The 27,361-nt window shown below is 40.3% G+C and overlaps 1 protein-coding gene across 8 annotated transcripts in view; it reads left to right on the top strand.

The window, feature by feature from the left end:
* Positions 1-27,361, top strand: part of TPK1 (thiamin pyrophosphokinase 1) — a 421,498-nt gene that overhangs the window by 298,389 nt on the left and 95,748 nt on the right. For 6 of the 8 annotated variants that reach the window (XM_039344056.1, XM_039344051.1, XM_039344049.1 and 3 more), the window contains one exon: positions 12,060-12,206. The exons of the other annotated variants lie outside the window; for them this stretch is intronic. In XM_039344056.1, the coding sequence (XP_039199990.1) occupies positions 12,060-12,206 (147 nt within the window). The remainder of the gene's footprint in view (positions 1-12,059; positions 12,207-27,361) is intronic. 8 annotated transcript variants of the gene reach the window in all.

Below are 27,361 nucleotides of genomic sequence, written 5' to 3'. Positions count from 1 at the left end.
TGTTTGTATCTTTGCAAAAGCAGTATGAGTTTTGACCTCATACTGCTTTTGCAAAGATACAAACAATAGGAAGGATATGTTGTACTGCTTCCTTATTTTTTTAATCATGTCTCTTTTCTATCAGGTTGATTTCACTGAAAATATTGTCACATATAGTGACAGTGTTTTATTTGCTTTGCTTTTTACCTTTTTTTCCTTTTTCAGAGGGGCTTGATGGAAATCTGTCACTATTCAGTTTTTATAATATTGCTCAGTTAGCCTGAGCATAGGTTAAGTGATTTAATTTGGGAGTAAATATTTCTTAGAAGAAAGATATCTTTTATTTACATATATAGGAAGCATTATTGCATAAATTGCTTATGGCCATGTCAAACTGCACTGTAAGCCTGGGGCTACAACATTACCTATAACTTTTGAAATCTTTCTCCTTGAATTTTCTTGAAAAACATTGGGAAAGAAATTCATTTGTATCGACTAACCACTACCTTTTGTATCACATATTGCATCAATTTCTTCTTGATATAATTTAGCAGCACAGCAATGCACTGAATTAACTTAAATTCATAAATATTGGTTCATAGGAAAGCTAAAAAAAATCTCTTTATATATAAAATTTGGAATGTTTTGTTTCACAATCTTGCAGCATATAAATATACTAGAGAAGGGAAGGAATGAAGCACACTGTTTCCTCATTACTCATTATCCTCCTTATATTTTGTATCATTCTTATAGGATATAGTCTTTAAGATGCCAAGAGCTGTTTCAAATACCCATAATGAAGCAAAATAGATTATATATATGAGCTACACCATTCTAGGTTTCATATAGCAGACTGTCTTTGAAAAGAAATTCATACCAACGTTTGAGAAAATGTCCAACCCTTTATAACATTGATGTGTTAGGTTTTAATACCCAGCACCCCTTCGCTCATATATTTATTTACTAACCTAGGTTAATGCAATGCTTTGGCTTCAAAAATTGCATTAAAATATGTTTATTTAAATGAATGAATAATACAGTACATAAAGAACTTTACTTCATAACAATCATTCTTTCAGAAGGTATCTGGTACCTGGTTCAAGCAGTAATAAGGTTGACAAGAAAAATTGCCAGCTACCCAAAACACTGAATTATATCAGAAACCCTGCTATTTCTTAAAAGTGTAGATAATTGTTTAGATTAAGGAAAGACATTGAAGGAATATAATGTATTCATTGTAGTCATTTAAGCATGTAGGCAGGTAAGAAAGCATGGACATATAGTCCCTAAAAGATGTGATTAATTAGGAAATGAGGAGAGGAGATGAAAGAAAGGGAGGGTCTAGAAAAGAGGAAAAAGTACAGTAATAAAGTGAGTTTGTTTATTTATTTATTAGTAAAATTTATATGCCGCCCAATCCCTAGGGACTCAGGGCGGCATACAAAATTAAAACAACAAGTATAACAATTAAGAGTGAATACATTCACACAGTGTGTCCCAATCGAATCCCAGCCCCCCGGGGACATCAACCCCAGGCCTGCAGGAACAGAAGAATTTTAATAGCTTTCTTGAAGGCCGGCAAGGTGGGAGTAGTTCGAATCTCGGGGGGAAGTTGATTCCACCACGTCGGAGCCACCACAGAAAAGGCCCTTCCCCAAAGACCCGCCAGCCGACATTGTCTGGCCGACGGGACCTGAAAGAGGCCCAATCTGTGGAAACTCACCGGTCTCTGGGAACCATGTGGCAGTATGCGGTCCTGTAAGTAACCTGGTCCTAAGCCATGAAGGGCTTTAAAGGTGACAACCAACACCTTGAATTGCATCCAGAGACCCACAGGAAGCCAATGCAGCTCGCGGAGGATAGGTGACACGTGGGTGTATCTTGGTGCACCCATAATCACTCTCGCGGCTGGATTCTGAGCCAACTGCAGCCTCCAAATGCTCTTCAAGGGTAGCCCCATGTAGAGCACATTACAGTAGTCCAGTCTTGAGGTGACAAGGGCATGAGTAACCGTGAGTAAAGCCTCCCGGTCCAAATAAGACCACAACTGGTGCACCAGGCGAACCTGGGCAAAAGTCCCCCTGGCCACAGCTGATAGATGTTGTTCCAAATTTAGCTGTGAGTCCAGGAGAACACCCATGTTGCGTGCCTGCATTGAGGGAGGTAGATTCCCCCCCCCCAGGACTAATGATGGACCATCAGAATGACCCTTGGGGGGCAAGACCCAGAGCCACTCGGTTTTGTCAGGGTTGAGTCTAAGCCTGTTCACCCCCATCCAGACCCTCACATCTTCCAGGCACTGGCACATCACGTCGACTGCTTCACTGAAAGGACACAGGGTGGAGATATATAATTGGGTATCATCCGCATACTGATGATACCTTACCCCGTGTTGCTGAATGATCTCACCCAGCAGTTTCATGTAGATGTTAAAAAGGAGGGGGGACAGGACCGAGCCCTGAGGCACCCCATGATCGCGCCTAGGAGTCGATCTCTGTCCGCCCGCCAACACCGACTGCGACCTGTTAGAGAAGTAGGAGGAGAAACACCGCAATACGGTGCTGCCCATCCCCACCTCTCCGAGATGACGCAGAAGGATACCATGGTCGATGGTATCGAAAGTCGCTGAGAGGTCAAGAAGCACCAAGATAGAGGAGTGACCCCTATCCCGCCAGAGGTCATCGGTCAGTGCGACCAAAGCAGTCTCAATGCTGTAGCCAGGCCTGAAGCCAGATTGAAAAGGGTCCAGATAATTTGTTTCATCCAAGGATCGCAAGAGTTGGGATGCCACCATCTTCTCTACAACCTTCCCCACAAAGGGGAGGTTGGAGACAGGATGAAAGTTCTCCAAAACAGCTGGGTCCAGGGAGGCTTCTTGAGGAGGGGCCTCACCACTGCTTCCTTCAAAGGTTGCGGGAAAGACCCCTCCATCAAAGAGGCGTTGATTATTGCCTGGAGCCAGCCTTGTGTCACCTCTCTACTGGCAGAAACCAGCCAGGAGGGGCACGGGTCCAATAAACAGGTAGCGGCATTCATCGCCCTCACGGCCTCGTCCACTTCATCAGGGGTCATAGGCTCAAACTCGCTCCAGATAACATGACTAAGACCAGCCCCCGGCATCTCGGCTGGCACTGCCCAGTCGGAGTCCAGGTCTCTCTGAATCTGAGCGATTTTGTCCGAAAGAAACTGAACAAACTCCTCAGCTCTCCCCTGCAAGGGTTCCTCCGCCTCCTCCACTTTAAGAAGGGAGCGGGTCACCCTAAACAGGGCGGCCAGGCGAGATTCTGCAGACGCAATAAGTGTGGAAAAGTGAACATGCTTTGCTGCCCTTATCGCCACTAAATAAGTCCTAAGATAGGCTCTTAATAGCGATCGGTCAGATTCAGAGTTACTGGCCCTCCAACGTCGCTCTAGATGTCTCTTGTGGCGTTTCATCTCCCGGAGCTCCTCAGTAAACCAAGGCGCCCTCCGGGGACCACTACCCCAGAGAGGTCGCAAAGGCGCAATTCGATCCAGGGCCCTGGACGCTGCCTCATTCCAGGCTGCAACCAGGGACCCAGACGAGTTGTGGACAAGGGAGTCAGGTATTTCCCCAAGCTCCTCCTGGAACCGATCTGGGTCCATTAGGCGCCTGGGGTGGAACCACCTAATCGGCTCCACTTCCCTGTGGTGGGGGAGTGATGCTCTGAAGTCCAGCCTCAATAGGAAATGATCTGTCCATGACAAGGGAGAGATCTCTATTCCCCTTAGTTCCAGATCATGTCTCCATTGCCCTGAGAGAAACACAAGGTCGAGTGTGTGACCACCCCTATGAGTCGGATCCTGGATTACCTGGGTCAGGTTCATGGTTGCCATGGAAGCCATGAACTCCTGCGCCGCCTCTGAGCGTTCGCTGAGTGATGGCAGATTAAAGTCCCCCAGTACCATAAGTCTGGGGAACTCCACCGCCAACCCGGCTACTGTCTCCAGCAGCGCAGGCAGGGCTGTTGCAGCGCAGCTGGGAGGTAGGTGCGTCAGCAACAAGCCCAACTGAACCTGTGAACCCAACTTCAATAGGAGGGACTCACACCCAACAATCTCCGGGGCAGGGGTCCCACGAGGACTCAAGGACCTCCGAGCAATGACTGCTAGTAAGTTGCTAGTAAGCAAGTAGTCATGCTGCCAGTTACAGAGCTGTATTCTAGTCACAAATCTACTTTTCAGGTGACTTTATATGAGAAGAGACAGCAGTTGTTGCTGCCATTGCTACCCTCTTGTGAGTAATCATTTTTGCTCCTTCTTTTTATAGTCAATGTAGCTTTTTCACTTTGTCTGTGCATCAAGAAGCTCTCCTTGGAACTATCTCCCAATTCCCCAGTCTTCTACAAGAAAAATTGTGCTCTAAGATCTCAGAAGTTTTCATGTATGAAATACCTTATCTGTGATTCTGTCAGTCTCAGTTCTGAATAGCACATTTAATACCTTTCCCATTATTTAGTCTACATTCATATATTTTAATAAAACTAAATATTAAGTCACATTTATTTTTGAATGCACTTTCACTACTTCCTGCAGTATCTATTTTCTGTTTAAGCCTTAGGGCTATAATATAGAAGGGAAAATTTCAGTTCTAAATAGTTTTGCTTTCCTTCTGCTGAATTTGAGAGTGTTCTTTTCAGTCTCTAGAAAGCTTTGGTGGGCTTAAAGAATTATGATACCTTTATGCTTTTTTCTAAGTTTAGAATGATGAAAAAGATCTCTGATGACCATTCAAAAACATTTGAGATAATTTTAAAAATATTTTTCCAAGCATTGTGAAATGTTTATGTAAATTTGTTAACAGAAAATAATATCCCAAAAGATCAAAACTGTAGAAAATAAAACATGCTGCAATTTTAAAATTAACAAACTTAAAGGAAAAATATTTTTTCTTTTTGTTTGTTCTCTCATTTAATTGAATTGGTGAAGGTTTTCAGGATAGCACAGCTAGAATACAAATGATCCTGGCAAAGAACATTCACACTATATAAACTGAGTCCCAGAGCGTTGGCAGCATGCATGAATCTTTAAAAATTAGAACAGTATCTTACCTTCATTGCAGGCATGAAGAAGTCAGCCATTTCTCTTGTCTGTTTCTTCTTCTGTTTGACCTATGAATTCTGCTAATTGGTGCACCTGTGTTACATTATTTGCATATTGTGCAGCCCCCAAACCAATGCACTCGTCCAAGTCAGTAACATATCAGATATTGCATATGATATTATAAACACATCTGAAGAAATCTCACAGCTTGTTTAAATCTGTTTCGACTGCAAGTGTTTTGAAAGCAGCTGATAGATTCTAAAACTTTTGTGAACAATACAAGAAAAAAAACTTTCAACTTTTCAGTTTAAGATTTCAGAACTTTAATTGCTTTCCCAAGAGAATTATGTCACTGACACTTTGCTGAAAAGATTTATAGAGTGCTGACCATTTAATTGTACAGAATGCTTTCTGCATAATATTGGATTGGAACCTTACACATTTGGAAAGAGAATGCCATTAACATTGTGTAAAAAGTAATAATAAAAATGTTTTACAGCTCCTGAAGTTATTTCTGCAACAGTTGAACATATCATAATTCAGGATTAAATTAAGAATAAGGACAGCACAATTGACACATGTAACTCCTGCTTGTTGTGCTATAAATTTTATATACTAGAATATAACCCCAATGTTCCATAATTTACCTACTATTTTATTTTCATATTGGATTACTTATGGAATCCGAAGACTTGACTTCACAAATGTGGCATGCCCAGGCTGTCAATGAGGTTTAAAATGTTATGGGCCAAACAAGTTGTTAATTGATCTTCTGTGGCCAAATGGCCTCTTTTATCTTTATGTTCTTGCATTTATTCACTTGCTGTCAATAGAGATTTAGTTCAACTAGCTGAATTTCATATCAATATCTTTCCTGGTAACCATAATTACAGAAAAAAACTCAGACTTTCCTTTATGTTACAATTCTATCCCTCACAGAGATCAATTTATTTTGTATCTCAGGACTCAGTTATTTTGCTATTCCATTCTTAGCCTTGCCTAGCACAGAATTATATTTTCCCAGAAGACTAATAGAGAATATGTCTATAGATTCCTTCCTATGAATTCTAAAGGTCAGTTTAGCGAGAGTGTCAGGAATAGCATGACTTTATCAGATATTTGTTTCTCTCTGAGCAGCTGCTTTTGGACTCTATCTCTAGTATCTTCTGTGAGTATCACTTCTCAAAGATCATGTTGCACTGATCATGACCATCTGAAGCTTTACTTTTTAAGTGAGACTAAGAATGAGTACTAACCATCCAAGTATTCATTTTCTCCGCAATACAAAAAGTTAAGATATTGCTAATAGGAAGCGGCAGAGCCATTCTCAGTCACCTGAATGCTACCTTTGCTTGTTGTAATAATAATAATAACAACAACAACAACTTTATTGTCACTTTGAAAGTGCACCAATCAGCAATGAAATTTCATTGCATACAACTCTCAAAGGATCACCACCTCTGATATACACTCGTTCGTGGCCAGCTCAAATTACAGATCTTCCATTTTAGTCTGTAGGGAGTGAACAATGGCAAACAGGACAGATGGAAATGGAGCTTCATGTGGATTAGTCCTCAAATTAGCTTGTATTCCTGCCCAACAACCTTGCCTCCTTTCTTTTTCTGATCTTGTCTCTTCCACCTTTTCCTTAAAGAGGCCTCACTCCTTTTCGCCCCTGGAAAAAGCTGCTGCCACCACCACCAACTCCTCCAAAAGCCTCTCTCCTGTCCTCTAGGCTTGCCAACAGCCTCATCCAGTTCCTTTGTAGTTTTATAATATGATTTGAAAAAGGTTCCTTTGTCATCATTCTTTGTAAATGGGCCAAATATTTATTTTATTTATTTATTATTAAATTTATATGCCACCCTCTAGTTCTAGAGATTCTAGCTAGCACAGTCCCCTTAAAATAATGAAATAATTGTCATCCTCAGTACTTGTCATTTTAATGAAATTGGCTGTTCTAAATGGGAATAATAATAATAATAATAATAATAATAATAATAATATGCTACCCTCTAGTAGTTCTAGAGATTCTAGCTAGCACAGTCCCCTTAAAATAATGAAATAGTTGTCATTCTTAGTACTTGACTTGTCATTTTAATGAAATTGGCTGTTCTAAATGGGAATAATAATAATAATAACAATAATAATAATATGCTACCCTCTAGTACAGTGGTTCTCAACCTGTGGGTTGGGACCCCATTTGGGGTCAAACGACCATTTCATGGGGGTCGTCAAACCATGCTGTCCGCCATTTTTTTCCCTTTTCCCTAGCTGTCCTACTCCCTCTTATTGGTGGCCACACCCACTTGGGGGTCACCACAACATGGGGAACTGTATTATGGGGTCACGGCATTAGAAAGGTTGAGAACCACTGCTCTAGTAGTTCTAGAGATTCTAGCTAGCACAGTCCCCTTAAAATAATGAAATAGTTGTCATTCTTAGTACTTGACTTGTCATTTTAATGAAATTGGCTGTTCTAAATGGGAATAATAATAGTAATAGTAATAATAATAATAATAATAATAATAATAATAATGTTGGAAGGGACCTTAGAGGTCATCACATCCAACTCCCTGCTCAGCAAGGAAATCCTATACCATTTCAGACAAATGGCTGTCCAGTTTCTTCTTAAAAACTTCCAGTGTTGGAGCATTCTCAGCTTCTGGAGGCAAGTTGTTCCACTGATTAATTGATCTAACTATCAGGAAATTTCTCCTTACTTCTAGATTACTTCTCTCTTTGGTAGGTTTCTATCCATTGCTTCTTGTCTTGCCTTCAGGTGCCTTGGAGAATAGCTTGACTCCCTTTTTTTTATGGCAACCCCTGAGATATTGGAACACTGCCATCATGTCACCCCTCGTTTTTCTCTTCATTAAACTAGACATACCCAATTCCAGCAATCGTTCCTTATATGTTTTAGCCTCCAGTCCCCTAATCATCTTTGTTGCTCTTCTCTGTACTCTTTCCAGAATCTCAATATCTTTTTTACATTGTGGTGACCAAAACTGGATGCAGTATTCCAAGTGTGGCCTTACCAAGGCATTGTAAAGTGGTATTAACACTTTATGTGATCTTGATTCTATCACTCTGTTAATGCAGCCTAGCACTGTGTTGGCTTTTTTGGCAGCTGCAGCACACTGCTGGCTCATATTTAAGTGATTGTCCACTAGGACTCTGAAATTCCTCTCACAGTTACTACTATTGAGCAAGGTACCACTTATACTATACCTGTGCATTTGGTTTTTCTTGCCTAAATGTAGAACCTTACTTTTATCGCCATTGAATTTCATTTTGTTACATAGCAGCCAATGTTCAAGTCTATCAAGATCCTTCTGTATCTTAAGCTTATCTTCTGGAGTGTTGGCTAATCCTGTCAGCTTGGTGTCGTCTGCAAATTTGATGAGTTCCCCATCTATAACCTCATCCAAATCGTTGATGAAGATGTTGAAGAGCACAGGGCCTAGAACAGAGCTCTGGGGCACCCCACTACATACTTCCTTCCATGTATATGCAGTTCCATTGAGGACCACATGCTGAGTAGGACCAGTCAGCCAGTTACGAATCCGTCTGGTGGTAATGCTGTCTAACCCACATTTTTCTATCTTATCAAGTAGTAGGTTATGATCTACTTTATCAAATGCCTTACTGAAGTCCAAGTAAATTATATCCACAGCATTCCACTAATTTTGTCATTTGGTCAAAGTATGCAATAAGATTTGTCTGGTAAGATATGTTTTTGACAAACCCATGTTGGCTTTTGGTAATGACTCTAGGTGTTTGCTGATTCGTTGTTTGATTATCTTTTCCAGAATCTTCCCAAGTATTAAGGTCAGGCTGATAGATCTGTGGTTTCCTGGATCCATTTTTCTTCTTTTTTTGAAAGTCCAGAGAAACTGAAAAGAAACTCTAACTACATCAGCTCTTTTCCAGTCCTCTTGTAGTTTCCCAGTGCCCACTGAACTATATCTTTCAAAGATCCTGGAGCACTGGGGAACTACCAGAGGACTGGAAAAGAGCTGATGTAGTTAGAGTTTCTTTTTTTAGAGGATATCCATAAGCATATGTTTCCACAATGCTATTCAATAATTCATGTTTTATTACTTAGGTATTAACATATTGAACAGTCCCAGAAAATTATAACTTAGTCAATAAGCCATGATTAAACAATCCATGGCTAAGTATAATGTAGTAACACTACCTGGTGTGTGGATGCACATATAAACATCCATTGTGCAATACTTGCCCTCTGGGCCGAAAGGTAAATTTGTATCTTTTGGAACTATTTCAGACAAATGGTTGTTCAATCTCTTCTAAAAATCTCCAATGTTAGAGCACAACAATTTCTGAAGGCAAGTCGTTCCACTGATTAATTGTTCTTAGGAAATTTTTCCTTAGTTCTAGATTGGTTCTCTCCTTGATTAGTTTCTATCCATTACTTCTTGTCCTGCCTTCAGGTCTTTGGAGAATAGGTTGACCCTCTCTTCTTTATGGTAGCCCCTTAAATATTAGAATATGCTATAATATCACCTCTAATCTTTAGTCTATGACTAATAATTACTCTATCTCAATCATTTGAAACTAAAATTTTCCCTATTAGTTTTTGGATGTTTCAAAAACTTGTCATCAATATTATGTTTTAAGTTTGGGTACATATTGACAAAATTCTACAAATCCCCATGTTCTTTCCTTTAATTTTTATTTACTTTTCTAAATCCTTCATCCCTAAAAAACACCTTTTACTTTTTGTATCATAATATGTCTTTATGCAATTAAAAACTGAAACATAATGAATTAAATATCATACATGTTACATGTACTAATTCTAAAAAGAAGTAAAATCCACATATCTTAGTGCCAAATTCTAGAGGATGGATTCATTCTTCACTTTGGAGTTTTACTGTAGAATATATTGCATGTAAACAATGTCACAGTCCACAGCTCTATTTCAAAACAGATTACTCTTTCTCCCATCATAAAAACAGAAATATTAACACACATAGAAAAAGGAGCAATCTCTCTGAAGATAGTCCAGTAACCTAGAATAATATCTTTTTCCTTCCTTCTTTCCTTCCTTCCTTCCTTCCTTCCTTCCTTCCTTCCTTCCTTCCTTCCTTCCTTCCTTCCATCCATCTGTGTAAAGTGAAAAATGATGCAGGCAAGTGAGCATGGGTCTTATTTCAATCATTATATTGATCCATAAGCACCGCTAAGTATGTGAAAAGATAATATCTCTCATAGAAAACAAAGTATAACTGTGAATGTTAAATTTGGGGCTCATTTTCGGCTCTTCTACCAACCATCTTTTTTTAAATAAGGGTTAAAAACATGTTTCAAATTGTGTAGAAATATACTTACATGCTTCACATATAAATATGTAGAAATTAATAATCATTCCATAAATTCTTCATTTTAAATTGATTAAGCTAGCAGTATCTGTCCATACTTTTAGGTGGATTATTAGCTTTTTGATATATAGGAAGCAACAGGTGAAGCTAGAGAAAATTACATCTAATATCTGAGCAATTAGCACAACCCCCCTCAAGGCTGTGTTCTCTCCGTTGCTCTTTATATATACCAATGATTGCATCTCTGCATCCCTCTGTTAAAATATCGAAGTTTACAGATGATTCAACAGTTACTGTGGGTTTATTCAAGATGATGTTGGATCTGCAGATGGGAAGTAGAACAACTGGCCCTGTGGTGCAGCCAGAACAGTCTGGAGCTGAACATGCTTAAAACGGCAAAGATGAGAGTAGATTTTAAGAAGAGCCCTTCTAGTCTACCACCTCTTACTATATTTGGCAGCACAGTATCAGCAGTAGAGTTCTTCAAGTTTTTGGGTTCTATAATCTTCCAGGATTTGGAATGAACCTCCCAACATTAGAACCATCATTAAAAAGGCACAACGAAAAATATTCTTCCTACAGCAACTCCAGAGTTTCAGACTGCCCTAGGACCTGTTGATATAGTTTTATAGAGGAATTATTGAGTCTGTCATTTGTACTTCTATAATTGTCTGGTTTGATACAGCAACCAAACAAGAGAGGTACAGACTCCAATGGATAGTTATGGCTGTAGAAAGAACAATTGCAACCAGTCTGCTTTCCATAGAAGATCTGTATATTGCGCAGATCAGAAGAAGGACTGAGAAAACATCTAGAGACCCTTACATCCTGGACATAAAGATGTTTCAATTCTTTCTCTCAGGATGCCACTATAGGGCATCTAAAACAACTAGACATAGGGACAGGGTTTTTTCCTTGTGCCATCACTCTGCTGAACACCTAACTCTCACAGTACTGTCTAATGTCTATGTATATTTACATGTTGTATGACCATAATATTAGTATTAGTCTTCTTATATTCCTACCCCCTCTTTTTGGTGTTATGATGACTATTCTATTATTTTGCATCTACACTGAGACCTTCTGCATCGGAGAAAAATTCCTTGTGCATTTAATCTTACTTGGCCAAATAAAATATTATAGTCTAGTCTAGTCTCTAAAAAGTTCTGTTAACTCCAGGACCAAGAGCTTATCTAGCCGAGCCTTTCATTTCAGTAATAATCCTCCTACTCATATTACTTAGCAACTGATTTTCAAAATCTACTGTCTCTGTTATTGGATGTAATATAGAACCATCACAACTTTGAGCTGTTATTTGCTTTGTCTTCCATGGATTTGCCATTAAGATGAAATCATAATAGCAATGAAATGTTCCTAGACCTGGTTATTACAACCCTAGAAAATCAAGACCAAGATATTTATATCATCATCATCGTCATCGTCATCATCATCATCTAAAAAGAAGAGGATCAAAATGAATGAGGCTAATGTCTTCAAATATGCTTACTTTATAAATTCTCCTACCATTATAAATATATTGTTGATATTTCTGAAATCTGTTCAACATCTCAAATTATATTTATGCTTTGTAAACATATGTATTTATATTTTGGACCTTTTTTAAACATTCTATTTATTTTTTTCTCTGTGTACGTTTTGTATTTCTGTTAGATGGACATGATTATAACTTTGGGTGGACTTGGAGGTCGCTTTGATCAAATCATGGCATCTGTGGAAACTCTCTTCCATGCAGTTAAGATAACCTCTTTTCCCATCATAATTATTCAAGAGTGTTCCTTAATATACCTACTTCAACCTGTAAGTTAAATAAAACTTGTTTTTTAATAAATGCATCATATATATTTTATTGCCTTCCATAGAAATTATTACGCTTACAGTTATGAAATCAATATATGCAATCAAGTACAGAAAAATGTTTTGAAATAAAATATAAATAGCATCACCTAGCCAAGCTTATTTTAAATCCCATTTGTTTCAGGGTAATAATTATATGATTAAATAACTCTCTGTTTAAGCCTAGGTTTAACTAACATTAAGTTGCACTAAAATTATGTAATCATAGCCACAGTGTTGTTTTTACCTTACTTTGTTTCTATGTGGATGGTTGATTTGTAAATTGGTAATGTTAAAAGTACCTTAAAAGGGATTCTTTTATTGCATATTTATGCCAATTCAGATTTGATTGACATTGGGTCTCTTTTAGATTATCAAAAAGATCTGCAATACATATGAAAACATATTTTGGGAATCAGTAGAAATAACTTTGTTTGGCTGAAGCTCAGAAAATATATAGAAAATATATTAATTGTTTCTAGCTAAATAATCTTCTGTCATGGGAGGTTCCTCAGGTGTATCTAATTTCAGTCATCCATCCATCCATCCATCCATCCATCCATCCATCCATCCATCCATCCATCTATCTATCTATCTATCTATCTATCTATCTATCTATCTATCTATTTTTTCAACTTATAAGACCCTCAAGATTTAAAAACAGTGCTGTATACAAAGTTCATTTGATATTGCAATAAGAAATTATAATATTTGTAGAGCCAAAAAACTAGAATATATTCACAAATGAGGGTAAATTTCACCAATTTGTGCACTGCAAGTTATTGTTAATAGATAAATAGTTTTGCAAATGAGACAGAATAAATACTATATTTACAAACTGATTTTTTTTAATGTTGCATTGGACATGATTTATGGTAATATACAGGCAAGTCCATGTAGTTTCCTAAGGTGAGAAAGAGTGACTGGCTCAAAGTCACTCATTTGGTTTCTGTGCCTAAGGTAGGACTAGAATTGGGTCTTTCTAATATTAGTACAGTGCCCTAAATCATTAGTCCAAACTGATTTTTGAGGTAAATTTAAAAATATGAAACTGATGTAATTTTGTTGACAACAGTTATTTAAATGTTTTTTTTAAAGAGAGATGCATTTCATATAGTAAGTGCTGATAAATGAATCATTATGACAGGGGACCTTACTAAACTGTTACATCTTGGCACCTGTGCATAGTTTTGTTCCAAAGACTAAGTAAATATCTTGTGCTATTGTTGTTTACTGTGAGGCTAGAGTCTTATTAATAGAGTCATATGTTCTGTCTGTCAAAGGGAAAATGAAGAATTACATTAAAATACCTAAGTATTTCAAATCTAGTCACAGGGTAGATAATATAGACAATATGATAAGATCAACATTTGGGATCTAGTAAGATTAATATAAATAATCGTCAACAGACAAAATACAACATGGAACTAAGCAACTCAGGCTGACGCTGAGATTTTTCTATTATTATGTAGTGAAATTAGACTATGACCTAAATAGTTGCATCAGGGAAAGAATTATGAAAAGAGCTAAGTAGGAGGTGTGTTTACTAAAATATTTATCTTTCCCCATGATGTGAATTGATGTTATATATATTGGAATAGCACTATTGCAGTAGATGTTGATTTTCCATTTACTTTCATATCATAGGTAGGCATCTAAACCAGGGATAGAGCTCCATATTCCTCTATTTCCCTGGGCCATTGTCTCTCTTGGTTGCTCAAGGGTAGAGAAAAAGAAGGAACAAAGAAACAAACATGGGATTTTGCCGTCAGCCCTTATTGGAGTGTGTTGAGATGTACTTACGGACAAAGTGATTGATGCAAAAGTGTGAATGACTGGTTGGGAGTTACTTCACTAAAACCACACACATTTTAACCTGATTTGATGAGCCACAGCTTCTCATCCATTCATGTATCTTTTTACCTTTCTGTAAGTGGCCTTTTCTGCTCTTTTGCATTCTTTATTTTACTAAGGGAGGTAATCAATCTAAAGGGAGTGAGGTTCCTGAAAAGGTTTGTTCTCAATTTATATTCTATCTAATGAATTGCCCTTCAGTGTTGGGCTTGGTGGTTCTTGGGTTGAGCTGTTTACTGTTAGTTTGTTTGGCAGTTCCTTGAATAGGGTATTGTTTACTTCTTGATTGTTGGTCTGTTGTTAATCTTGATATTAATCTATGGTCATCTGGATGTTGAATCCTGGTGGAGAGGTATTTTCATTATTTTGTTCCTTTTTTAGCTTGTTGAGTCTTTTAAATGATATGTAGATGTTATTTATGTCTTATGTGCCTATTGATAGTCCATTTATGAGAATGCCAGGCTTCCAGAAATTCTCTAGTGTTTTTCGACTTGGCTTGGTCAAGGATAGTCATTGTTTTCCAGTTGACACTGTGGTTAAATCTATCCATACATTGTGAAATTGAAGACTTTTCATCATGTCTTCTGACTTTTAGTTGGTGTTCATGGATGTGTTCTTCCTGTTTGTCCTACAGAGTGGTTGTTGCAGTTTTTACACTGTATGCTGTAGATGACTTTTTTTTCTGAGATTATTGGGGTTTTTTTATTTACTTAAAGTATTTTGGAGAGCTTTGGTTGATTTATGTGCTACAGTGACAGGCTAGGCAGGGGCAGTGACATCGGCTATAGGCCAAGTGATGGTAGGTCAGGCAATGGCAGTAGACTGAGTGGTGATAGGCCAAACAGGAGTGTTGGGCTAAGCAGTGACAGATTGTGTAGCAGTCTGTCAGTAGATGGGTGGGCAGTAGCAGTGGACCAAGTAATCACATCAGTAGAGCAGCAAGCAGCAGAAAGCCAAGCAATGATGGGCCAGGCAGCAGCAGCAGGCCAAGTGACATTGGTGATAGCCCAGGTAGTGGCAGAGGGCCAAACAGCAATGGACCAGACAGTGGCTTTGGGCCAAGCAGTAGGCAGATACCAGCAAAGGGCTAAGTGGCATTGGGCCAAGCAATGATGGCCAAGTGGTGACAGACTATGCAGCAGTGAGTTTGGATGTCCCAATGTCAGCATTGGGACATCCAATGGCAGCAAGTGGGTTATGCCAGGTGAAAGACCAGGTGGCAATGATGCCTGAGGTAGAAGTAACAGGCCAACAGTGGCAGCAGGTCAAGTGATCACAGGCCATGTGGCAACAACAGAAAGAGGGGCAATGGACTGAATGGCAGTGCTGGGCTGAGCTTTGGCAGGTCATACATCAGCCTGCGGCCTATCCAAGGAACCATGCTTTGGCGCCACTTGGGAACTATAACAGCAGCAGAGAAGGTGGTGGGTGTGACTAGGACAGTTTTTGCACAGCTCTGATTTGTATACCAGTTGCAATCTTTCCTGGATCATGAATCTCTGCACTCAGTTACTCAAACCCTGGTCATTTCTTTTCTTAACTACTGCAATGTAGTCTACATAGGGCTACCCTTGAAATTCATTCATAAGCTTCAGCTGGTACAAAGTGCGGCAACAAGAGCGATTTTGGGCTCCTAGGTGACCTATATTACACTTCTGCTTCATAAACATCACAAACTGTGCTTCCAAGCACAGTTTAAGATGTTGATTAGGATTAGAGATAGGAAGGCCTGGAAAAAACCTGGAAAATTGGGGGGGGGGAGTTTTTTTCTGGTTTTTTCCAAAGCTGTTTTTTTCTGGAAAAATAGAAAAAAAAAGAAATGTGGAATATGTTATTTTCCAATGATAGATAATATATCTATGACATAGTATTTGAACTATATGTAGCACTACCCATGAAAGAGCAATGTGGATGGAACTGGGTGAGACCCTATCCTCTCTTTATGATTTCAAGACTTTTTTCTGGGAAAAAAAACATCCAAAGCAAAGAATCCTCCCCCGATGAGAGAGGGAAGGAAATTCCCACCCCATTCCCTCAGGGAAAAAAAGCGGCGAATTAATTGCTTAGGGGGAAATAGAGAAAATTATAAGATTAATTTGGAAGCAATACACATATATAACTTTGAAATTTGGGGACTAAAAGTGCTTTTGAGATTTTTTTTATTTTTTTAAAGAGACTTAAAAAGCTTCTAATATAAGTTTGGATGTAAAAAAAACTGGAAAACGCATCAATGATATCTAGTGGTGAACTAAAACACTACAATTTATTATGCTTAAAAGAAACTTGGTTGGAAGCCCAGACTTAGATAAGACTCTTGTTGTTTTCAGAAACTTTCACTTTTGAAAACTGCAGCTGGGAAAAGGGGGGGGGGAGATCTCTTTGGCTGCTTATCTGTGTGGCAGAGACTATAAACTATTTTGAAATTGGCCTGCCTGGACTATGAATATAAATACTAACTGACTTTTAGATCTGTGTCATGGAGCTATTTCCCTATAGAAGAAACATGCATTATTGAGTGAGATGATGGAATATTTTGGACTATAAAGCTTTAATTGATTAACATTTTTAAATTGCTCTTCTCTCTCTGGACAGAAAGGATGTGTTTTTTATTGGACAGAAAAAATTTAAAAATTTGAATTTTATTTATATTTGTCAAGGAGAGACTTAAGAATGGACTGCTAGACCAGCTGGATAATTAGGAATTCAAATGACAATTGACTGAAACTTTTTAAATCCCTAAATAGATTGGACTATAAAGACTACATACAAAAAGAAAATAGATGTTCCATACTTAGGTTCAAATGGTAAAAAAAAACATCGCTAACACCTGTCCCCAAAGTCCCCAGCATGACATACCAACAAGAAAATGTTAATGAATTTCAGAAAGAAATTTTATGTTAAAATCAACACAAGAAACAATTGCCTTAGCTCATGATAAGACTAAAAATAACACAAAGGAGATAAAAGAACAATTTTTTAATCTAAATCTACAAATTCAGAAAATGACTACAAAGAAGGAACTAGCAACCCAGAAAATAGAAGGAAAAATCAGAGGAAACAGATCCAAAGATGGAGGACCTAAAGAAAGGAACTAACAGACAGACTCAGACAAACAAAGAATTAGAAGACGTATCGGAAATGGAAAAGATATCTTACCTGTCAAGATCTGAGAACACACTTGAGGATTAGAAAGAAGAGCTGACTGAATGGAAGATAAATGTCATGGTTCCGACAGATGAAACTCTTCAAAAGAACTTTCAGGCATTGTTTACCTTAAAAATCTTTTATTCGAGTAGCATAATATTGGCACTACATAATCGAAGCCAAAAACTGAATTCCCCTCCCCTGGGCACATAGTATCAAAGAACAATTTAACAGTCATAAATCACATTCCCCAATTAACTTCCTCTCCAGCTCTCCAGCCCGCCAATTCTTTATCAGCTCTGGGTTCAATAATCTTGATTCTCACACTAAGTTTAGTGTTGTTATGTCTAACTGGACTCTCATTCATATCCCCCCTCTCAGCATCATCTAACTCTAAAAGAAAAAGGGAAAAGATGGCTACATTTCCATTTGTTGTCAATGCAAAAACATCCGATGTTAGCAGCATTGACAATAGAGCAGTTAGGAGAATTGTGGGAAATTGGAGAAGGAGGGAGGCTGTTTAATGAATATCAATGGGCTGAGCCTCCTTCCAAAAATATTTTATTCAAATTGTCTTTCTTATTCTGAACAATGCACACAAAAATAGAGGAAGAATTATTTGAGGATTCAAATGAATTCACTTGGAAAGTTAGTTGGCAAAAAAAGAAAGCTAGAGTAAAACTGAAGAAAATAGAGGTTTTGACGCACTAGATGGGATATTATACATTAATCAGATGTTTGAACATGGCTAAGAATAGATAATTGTTAGAAATATGTATTATTATAAATAGAAAGATAGGATTTATAACTAGAATATTATATTTTGGTATAAGAAGGGAAATATGAAAATGCTAAGAGGATTTGAATAAGAGAAGCTTTTGGCTACCCAAATATAACATTATGAGAAATTATAAGTGTTAGAGACATTTTGAACACTGATGGGAAATTAAAATTAAAAAAAAAGCGGGGAAAAAGGATATTAATTGAACAAATGGATATTAAGTGCAAATGCAATTATGATATATTTTGGTTAGAAAAGATATTTTAAAGTGACATTATTGATATTATGAGGAAAATGTAATAAAGATGTTGATATTCAATTGTATATGTATTAAAACAATAAGAATTGTATTTGCCTAATGTGGGAAAATGTGTACTACCAGAAGAAGAGAAGAAGCATTGGATGGTGTAAAATTGGGCCTAAATTGAATTTCTAATGGATCCAGGACAACACGTTGTTTATTAAGTACTTACGATTGTAAAACTAGAAAGTCCCTCAGATTTGCCCCACAGAAGCCACTCATATCCTATCCCCTTCCCTCCCTCAGGCTTGCCCCACAGAAGCCTCTCCTATCCTTCCCCTTCTGTCCCTCAGGTTTGCCCCACAGAAGCCTCTCCTATCCTATCCCCTTCTCTCCCTCAGGCTTGCCCCACAGAAGCCTCTCCTCTCCTATCTCCTTCTTTCCCTCAGGCTTGCCCCACAGAAGCCTCTCCTATCCTATCCCCTTCTCTCCCTCAGGCTTGCCCCACATAAGCCTCTCCTATCCTATCCCCTTCTCTCCCTCAAGCTTGCCCCACAGAAGCCTCTCCTATCCTATCCCCTTCTCTACCTCAGGCTTACCTCATAAAAGCCTCTCATATCCTAGCCCCTTCTCTCCCTCAGACTTGCCCCACAGAAGCCTCTCATATCCTATCCCCTTCTCTCCCTCAGACTTGCCCCACAGAAGCCTCTCATATCCTATCCCCTTCTCTCCCTCAGGCTTACCTCATAAAAGCCTCTCCCATTCCTCCCTATTGTCTCCTCTCCCAGGCTTATCCCCATAACCTAAACCTCAGCCGAGCATCCACTCCTCTCTCCCCTCTCATTGACTCCTCCCCCAGGCATTTTACAGTACTGTCTCTTCAGCTCATCCTACCTCCACTACACACTTCCCCCACCCAAAATTCTTTGGTTCCCCAAAGAGTGGGAAGGGCTCACCAGGAATTGTGGGTATCAGGGAAGGAATCAAAATTTCATCTAACAGCAAGTACCGCCTCTTCTGTGCTGTGGCCCAGAGTATCATGTCAATCTCCTAAGGGGATGTATTATACATTTTAGTCTTTGTACCTTTGGTTCAGCTGTAATGAATGAGTCATCCTCCTGAGACTTCTCGCACCTAAAAGTCTCTGGGGCTGGACGCCCATTCTTTGGTTCTAACGTTTGTGAGGCATGCGGAAGGATTGAAACTTTCTCCACAGGTTCCTCTAGCCCAGGAATCTCTGGAGCTGGTGGCACTCTCTTCAGTTCTGGCAGCTGCTCAGCCTGCTCATTAGCCTTCTACTTGGGTTTTCTAAGAACTTCTTCCTGTCCCCAAGCTCCAGGTACATCTGGCATCTGGCCTGAGCTGCTCAGACCTCATCTCAGTGCCTGCTCAGACCCCATCTCAGAGCTGTTGCAATGTTTTCCAATGACCACAACCAGTTCATACAGCAGTCTTCTTCTTTGCTATCCTCCTCTTCTCCTTCCACAGATCGAGCAGGTTATGCTCGAGTCACTGGTCTCCTCTTTGTTTTTTTCCTCATGGCTTCAAAAATTTCTGGAAATTTTACATCTCTATTTATGACTTTTAAAGCCCTTAATTGCATGGGTCCAGACTACCTGATACTGCCTTACCCAGGGCTTTTTTTCTCATAGAATGCCCAAAACGGAGTTCTGGCACCTCTTTTGGATGGAACCTTGTAGGGTAGGCAAAGCGGTTTGTATGATGTGTGTGAGTTCCCGTACCTTTTTTATATATATATATAAAGAAAAAAAGCACTGGGCTCTAGAAGAGACCAGAAAGGACTTCAGATCCTATTGGTCAAAGAACTTCAACTATCGGGATTTAGAATAAGAGCCTTCTCTGCTGCAGTGCCTACTTTTTGGAACATCTCATTGTATACTCTAAGTAAAATCTGTTCCCACTCTTCTATCCTTCTGCAAGCACCTGAAGACCTGGATCTGCCAGTTGGCCTGAAGATCACATGTAAATAATTAACACATTTATATTGAAGTGAGAAATCATCACAGTTTGGGGTTTTTAGCAAACCAAATGATTTAGAAATAGGTCCAGGATAATGACTGTACAGGCATCCAACTGCTGATAGGCACATCGGCTGTCTATTTATCTACTATTTGCAAATTGGGTTTCTTTCTTTCCCAGAAAATGGTTAGATATAGTATCTCTACAACTGTGATTTGGTCTCCAAAAGTGAATATAAGCTGTTGTATTGGATAATTATATACAAAACTGTTCCAATCAAGCTGTGTCTAGTTTTATGCCAATAATTTCAAAGCCATTATCTGCTGTGTATGTGCAAGAGTTTGTTTAACTTTAGCATGAGCAGCTCACTGATCATAAACTACAGTATATATTGTTGCAATCATTATGTAGCTTGAAATGTATAAATCAAAAGCAGTTTTATTCACATTCCTTTGAATTGTAGTTTGGAGCATGAAGTTGTGATATATATTTGAAAGTACTATCAGATGAAATTGCACTTAAATTCATAATGGATGCACAAGATTTTATGTTAGGGAACACTATCTGAATATGCTGTTGCATTTAGATGCTACTAAGTAGCATCTACAGTATTTCCCTTTCTTATAAATCTCTCAACAACTTTGAAATTAAGTGAAAATTGTTTCTGTGTTCCTGTTGAAAAAATGAGGTGGAAAGACACTGGGTGTTGAAGGCTACCTGATAAATCCGTTGCTGTGATAAGATACATACTTCAGATGTATATTTTAGATCAAGGTTGTAAGGACAGGGGCCAATGAAATTGAATAGGGAATTTCTAATAGCTGTCTCATGAGCTCAGCCAGGATCCTTAGGAAAGCCATTATCACTCAGTGTCAGGCTTAGCTGCAATATAAGATAATATATAATATTTGACAATATTGTAGAGATTATTGAATAACGTTATGTGTAGGACAGTCTTAGTATTTAAGAAGTATAATACATAGAGCCAGCTGCATGGATTAGACTAGAAGACCTCCTAAGTCCCTTACACATCTGTAATTCTGTGATGGTGATGGTGATGAAGATATATGGGTTTTTTGTTTGCTTTCTTAGCCTTCCCTCCCTCTTTGTTTATTCATTTATTTTTTCATTTCTGTGTGCATTGTAGTCTTCTAGGATTCTGAATGGTACAACAAGAAAAACCAACAACAAAAACAGTTGTCATTAAAATATAATTGAAAACAAACACAAAGGTCGCTCCTAAATATACTAAGGTCCAGAGTAATTGAAATAAAATAGTTTTCACCAACTTTGGAACAGTAGGAGCCAGACATACTGTACAGTATAGCCTTAAAATAAAGTAATCCAAAGAATGGGGGTTACCCCTGAGAAGGCCTGGCACTTTACTCATATCCTCTGTAACTCTCAAAAGAATGACTTTAGATGTTCAGAGTAATTGATAAAATCACTGGGCAAGGTGATACCTGTTACATCACAGTACTTCACTATGTAGAACTTTATAAGTAATATAAATAGACTTTGAATTAGACTTGGAATCTTTTTAAAAGAATGAAAATAATTAAACAAGAAATCTGCCCTTAACTCTAAGTATCAATAGTAATACTTAGTTTCACTTTCTTTGGTGGCCGTTGATATGATATTGCTTAGAGAACCCGTTTGGTTTAGGAGTGAGGGCAGCAGTCTAGAAACTGGGAGACTCTGAGTTCTACTACAGCTTTAGGCATGAAGCTACCTGACTTTCTCAGCTGTAGGAAGCGGGCAATGACAAACCACTTCTGAAATCTTGACATAAAAATCTATATCTAAACATATATGATATTGATAAGTTTCTTCTGTATTTGCTCATTTACCTTCACACTAACCATTGCAATACTGAATATAGTGTGCATAGTAAAATCCTTAAAAGATCTACATTTGGTATAGAAAGCAAATCACATATTATGAAAAGAAACAATAAATCACATAGATTTGTCAGCCAGTTAGGAGGATAGTGTAATTCATTATAAAAATAAGGAGTTGCCTCCTATTGGATGACTTTACTAATCTATAGTATATTCCTCACTGCTTTCCAAGACTCAGGCTGAGAGCTTGAGGGGCACAAATACCACATTTTCTACACAAAGAGTATGCACCCCTCTTCAACCAAATCTAAAGCCAATTTCAAATAATCAAATTGTATTCTACAACTGAGGAAATGATTTAGCTGAAATATTTGGATCTGGATTGAAAGAACAGGTGGCTTGAATATTTTGTTTTTAAATCAGAAGCCAAAATTTCAACAAAAGAGAAATATAGCAGAAAATCAGAAAGTAGAGACAATCTTGTAGAATATTAAACATGGGTACTCTGGATAAGAAAATGCCTTTTTTCATTATTAACACTATGACCCAAAAGGCAGTTTGCTAATATAACCCAGAATAAAATATAAAATAATAGAGTTGGAAGAGACCTTGAAGATCTGCTAGTCCAACCTCCTGCTCAAATAGGAGATTGTATGTTATTCCGGACAAATGGCTGACCAATCTCTTCTTAAAAACCTCCAGTGATAGAATACCCACAATTTCTGGAGGCAAGCTCTTCCACTGATCAATTGTTCTCACTTATAGGAAACTTCTCCTTAATTCTTGGTTGGATCTCTCTTTGATAAGCTTCCATCTGTTACTTCTTGTCCTGCCCTCAGGTGCTTTGGAAAATATGACAATACCCTCTCCCATAATACTCTCTCAAATATTGGAAAACAGCTATCATGTCAGCCTCATCCTTCTCTTTAGACATACCCAGTTCCCACAACTGTCCATCATATACTTTAGCCTCCAGTCCCCTTATCACAGACATGTCAAACACAAGGCCTGCAGGCCAGATGCGGCCCGTGAAGTGGTTTCATGTGAAAACAGTTAGGGAAGGGCACCCGCTGCCTTGGCCCTGGCCCAGGCCAGCCAGGAGCCAATGTACAATTTTGTGGTGGCCATCTATGCTGAAACGTATTCAGTCTTAGCTCCACAAGGCTGTCTGGAAACAGCGAGGAACCAGCCCCTGCTACATTGGCCCCGCCCGCCGGGTGCATGCTGGGGAGGTGTCACTGTTTGTGAGAAATGAAGAAATACACCATCACTTGGAAGTGGCCAGAAAATGGCCCTCACCTACTTCACATATCCGGCTTGATGGGGTCTGGGGGAGGGGTTTTGGCAGGCAGCAGGGCGCTCTCCTCACAGTGCTAAGAGGCTGAGCTGGACAGTGCAAATTCAAAAAGAAGCATGACAATGCCCAGCCCCCAGCCTGCCTGGCTTCGGCAGCAGCAGGCACTCTCCTCACAGCGCCAAGAGCTGAGCTGGGTGGCATGAATCTGATGAGAAATACAATGCTGCTTAGCCACCAGCCTGCCCAGTTTCAGCAGGGAGCAAGGTACAAAGCTGGCAAGCTTCACACCTCCCAGCTCAACCTCTCAGCACTGTGATGAAAGCGCCCATTGCCTGCCAAGACCAGGCAGGCTGGGGGCTGGATGGCATCTCACTTCCTTTCAGATTCATGCTTCCTGGCTCACCCTTTTGGTGCTGTGAGGAGAGTGTCCTGCTGCCTGCCAAGACCGGGCAGGCTGGGGGCTGGGCAGCGTTGTGCTTATTTTCAGATTCGCATTGCCTGGCTCAGCCTCTCGGGACTGTGAGGAGAGCACCTCGCTACCTGCCGAAACCGCACAGGCTGGGGTCTGGGTGGTATTGTGCAGATAACATTGACTCTCACGCTGCTCGTGGCATCCCCTCCCCCAGGGCCGACCAAGCCAGATATATGAAGTAGGTGAGAGCCATGTGCTGGCCACTTCCAGGCGATGGTGCATTTCTTCATTCTTCACGAAGGGTGACACCTCCCCAGCTGAGTTTCTTGCCTGTTTTTCTCCTTCCCTCATCTCAAATATTTTCTCACCATTCTGTACTTAGGAAGGAAAGAAGGAGAGGGAGGGTCTGAGGGAAGTCCTGTCTTAGTCCTGCCCTGCTGCCCTTTTACCATCCCCTTGCCCCCTCCTCTTGGTCTATCCTAGGGTCTCCCATCCTATTGCTAAGGAAGCTTTAGATACAAAGCCGGATCTCCTCCCATGGAAAGGAAATGGACCTCCCTCTGACTTTGCCCTCGTACCCATCATGAGCAACCAGGGTAAGGAGAGCAAGCACAGCAGCAGCAGCCTTGAGGAGATAAGTGCAGCTGGGCACCCCCTTGGGGAAGTGGTGTTGAGCTTTGTGTTATGGTGCTCGAGAGCCAGGCTGAGCATTTGACCTCTGCTGCCCAGGGCTCTGGGCAGCCCTTGCAGCATCTGGCCCCCCTGAATGGCCTGGGAGGAACAGTGAGGCTCTTCCAGTGGCACGTGCCCCGGTCCCACCCCCTTCTGCCAGAGACCCTCAGATCTGTCCCACTCCTGCTCAGGCCCCCAAAGGTACCCCTGACACAAACGATGTAGAGCTGGCCATGCCCACCCAGTAGGCCACTCCCATTCCATCCATCCCCACCCAGTAGGCCGCACCCACCCTGGCCACACCCACCCAGCCCCCCTAGGGCAACCGCAATGCTGATGCAGCCCTCAATGAAATTGAGTTTGACACCCCTGCCTTACCATCTTTGTTGCTCTTCTCTGCACTCTTTCTTGAGTCTCACTTTTTTCCTTTTTTGGGATCATGGTGACTAGAACCGGATGCAGTATCCAAGTGTGGTTTTACCAATGCAGTATAAAAAGGCACTAATGTTTCACATGATCTTGATGAAGCTTAGGATTGCATTGGCTTTTTTGGCACTGCAGCACACTGCTGGCTCATAGATACAAAGTTCTGCTATTGAGCCAGGAATACCTATTCTACACCCGTGCATTTGGTTTTTCTTGCTTAAGTGTAAGACATTACTTTTTTCATCACTGAACTGCATTTGTTGAATAGGGCCCAATGTTCAAATTTAAAGATCCTTCTAAACTGTTGGCTATTTTCCCCAACTTGTGTTATCTGTACATTTGATATGTTCCACTTTTATCCCCTCATCTAAATCATTTATGAAGATGTTGACGAATACTAGGTCTAAGATGGAAACTTAACAGAATAACATAATAACAGAGTTGGAAAGGACTTTGGAGGTCTTTTAGTCCAAGCCCCTGTTCAGGCAGGAAGCCCTACATCATTTCAAACAAATGGTTGTCCAATCTCTTCTTAAAAACTGCCAGTTGTGCATAATCTGCAACTCATGGATGTAGATTGTTCCATTGATTAATTGTCCAACTGTCAGGAAATTTCTCCTTAGTTCTAGGTTGTTTCTCTCCTTAGTTTCCATCCATTGCTTCTTGTCCTGCCTTCAGGTGCTTTGGAGAATAAGTTGATTCTCTCTTCCTTGTGGCAACCCCTTGCTAAGGAACACTTGGGGTATCCCAAGTGTTCTCCTTCATATAGATATAGTTCCATTGAGGACTACATGTCGAGCGTGGTTGAACAGCCTGATATAAATTCATACGGTGGTCATGCTTTTTGCCCATATTTTTCTGCCTTACCAAGAAGTAGGCTATGGTTTTCTTTGTAAAATGCCTTACTGAAGTCTAAGTAAACTATGTCCACAATATTTCCCTGATCAGCTAATGTAGTCACTTGTCAAAGAATGCAATAAGATTTGTCTGTCATGATCTACTTTTGACAAACCTATCTTGGTATCTAGTAATAACTTTGCTTGCTTCTAAGAATTTGCTGATCTATTACTTCATTATCTTTTCTAGGACCTTCACAGGTATTGATGTCAGGCTGATTGGTCTGTAATTTTCTGGATCCATTCTTTTTCCCTTTTTGAAGATGGGAACCATGTGCAAAAAAAAAAGGTTCAATCAATCAATTTCAACTTCTTACAGGAAAAAAAAGATCTCGCAAAGTTGGAATTGCTTGATTGAACTTTATTTTCAGTCCCACACAGCAGCGGAGGAAGTGATGCGTCGGAGTTGGAAAAAAGGTGTCATGTGGGGGTGGGGGAGTGGTGGGAGCAGAGCACTCCATGAGAGGAGTGGTCTGTTGCTTCCCTCCCCCTGCCAGACACCTGCCGAAACCATGCAGGGTAAGGTTGCCACTCCCGCTCAGATGCCCTCGCCTCCCCCAAGCATTTTTTTACTAACCTGCCTTTCAGCTGCATTCTGTTTCTCAATTTGCTTCTCTGCATTTGCCATGTGTTTGTGGGAGAAAAAAAAGTTCCACAAGATCTCGTGAGAAGTTAGAAAGTCTGATGGACTTTTTTTTTTAACCGATAGTCCCACAAACACGTGGCGAAGGCTGAGAAGCGAACGGAGAAATGGAATGCAGCTGAAAGGCAGGTTAGTAAAAAAAATGCTTGGGGGAAGCAAGGGCATCTGGGCAGGGATGGGGGCTGCAACCTTACCCTGCATAGTGGTGGAAAGGTGGGGCGCATGCCCTTCCCATGCCAGGCCAGCCCCTGCAACCCTGAGGCGGCTGTGCTAGGCAGTGGTGGGCAGGGCATCTTCTCTGACAAAGCAGCAGGTGCCGGGGAGGGCCAAAATTTGGGGCTGTCCCAGAAATGGCAAGGGATCGGCCCCCACTGCCCCAGCTCTGGCCCACCCCAACCCGGCTAGGCGCCCTCCTGATGCATGTCCAGGAAACGGCGAGTGCTCTGAGGCTGGGGGTTTGCAGCAGCTGCTGCAGCAGCTCATTTGCCTCACCCTGCCCCACCCCTCCCAGCCTTGCCCATCACACCTGGCCGGGCCTCTCCTCATCCGGTTCTGCTGCACCACACCTTTCTTCGCTTGGGCCTTGGTGTTCTGTAAGTCTAGCACTCCAGGGCATGTGGCCTGTAGGATGAAAGGCACGGAGATGGAAGCTCACAGTGGCACAAGCCGAGCATCAGCAGGCTCCCATTTGCCCTCTCTGCCACAGTGTAGGGCTGGAGAGGGGAGTCAGTAGTCATGCAGAGCAATAGCCTGGAACTGCTGGCGGCCAACAATGTGTGGTGCCTGGAGAGAAAGGGTGAGAAGGAGGATAAAGCAAGAAAGGTGTGTGTGGTGTGAGAGAGAGAGAGGGGGGGAGGGGAAGAGGAGGGGGAGGAAGCCAGGTGTTACAAAAAAGGGGAGCCTTCCCCTTTCTTCCCCCTTCTCTTTTTTTT

The sequence above is a fragment of the Crotalus tigris genome, unplaced genomic scaffold (assembly GCF_016545835.1).
Source record: "Crotalus tigris isolate CLP2741 ecotype Arizona unplaced genomic scaffold, ASM1654583v1 scf7180000017888.547151679:1136858, whole genome shotgun sequence".
Lineage (NCBI taxonomy): Eukaryota > Metazoa > Chordata > Lepidosauria > Squamata > Viperidae > Crotalus > Crotalus tigris.
This window is presented reverse-complemented; position numbering and strand designations above follow the sequence as displayed.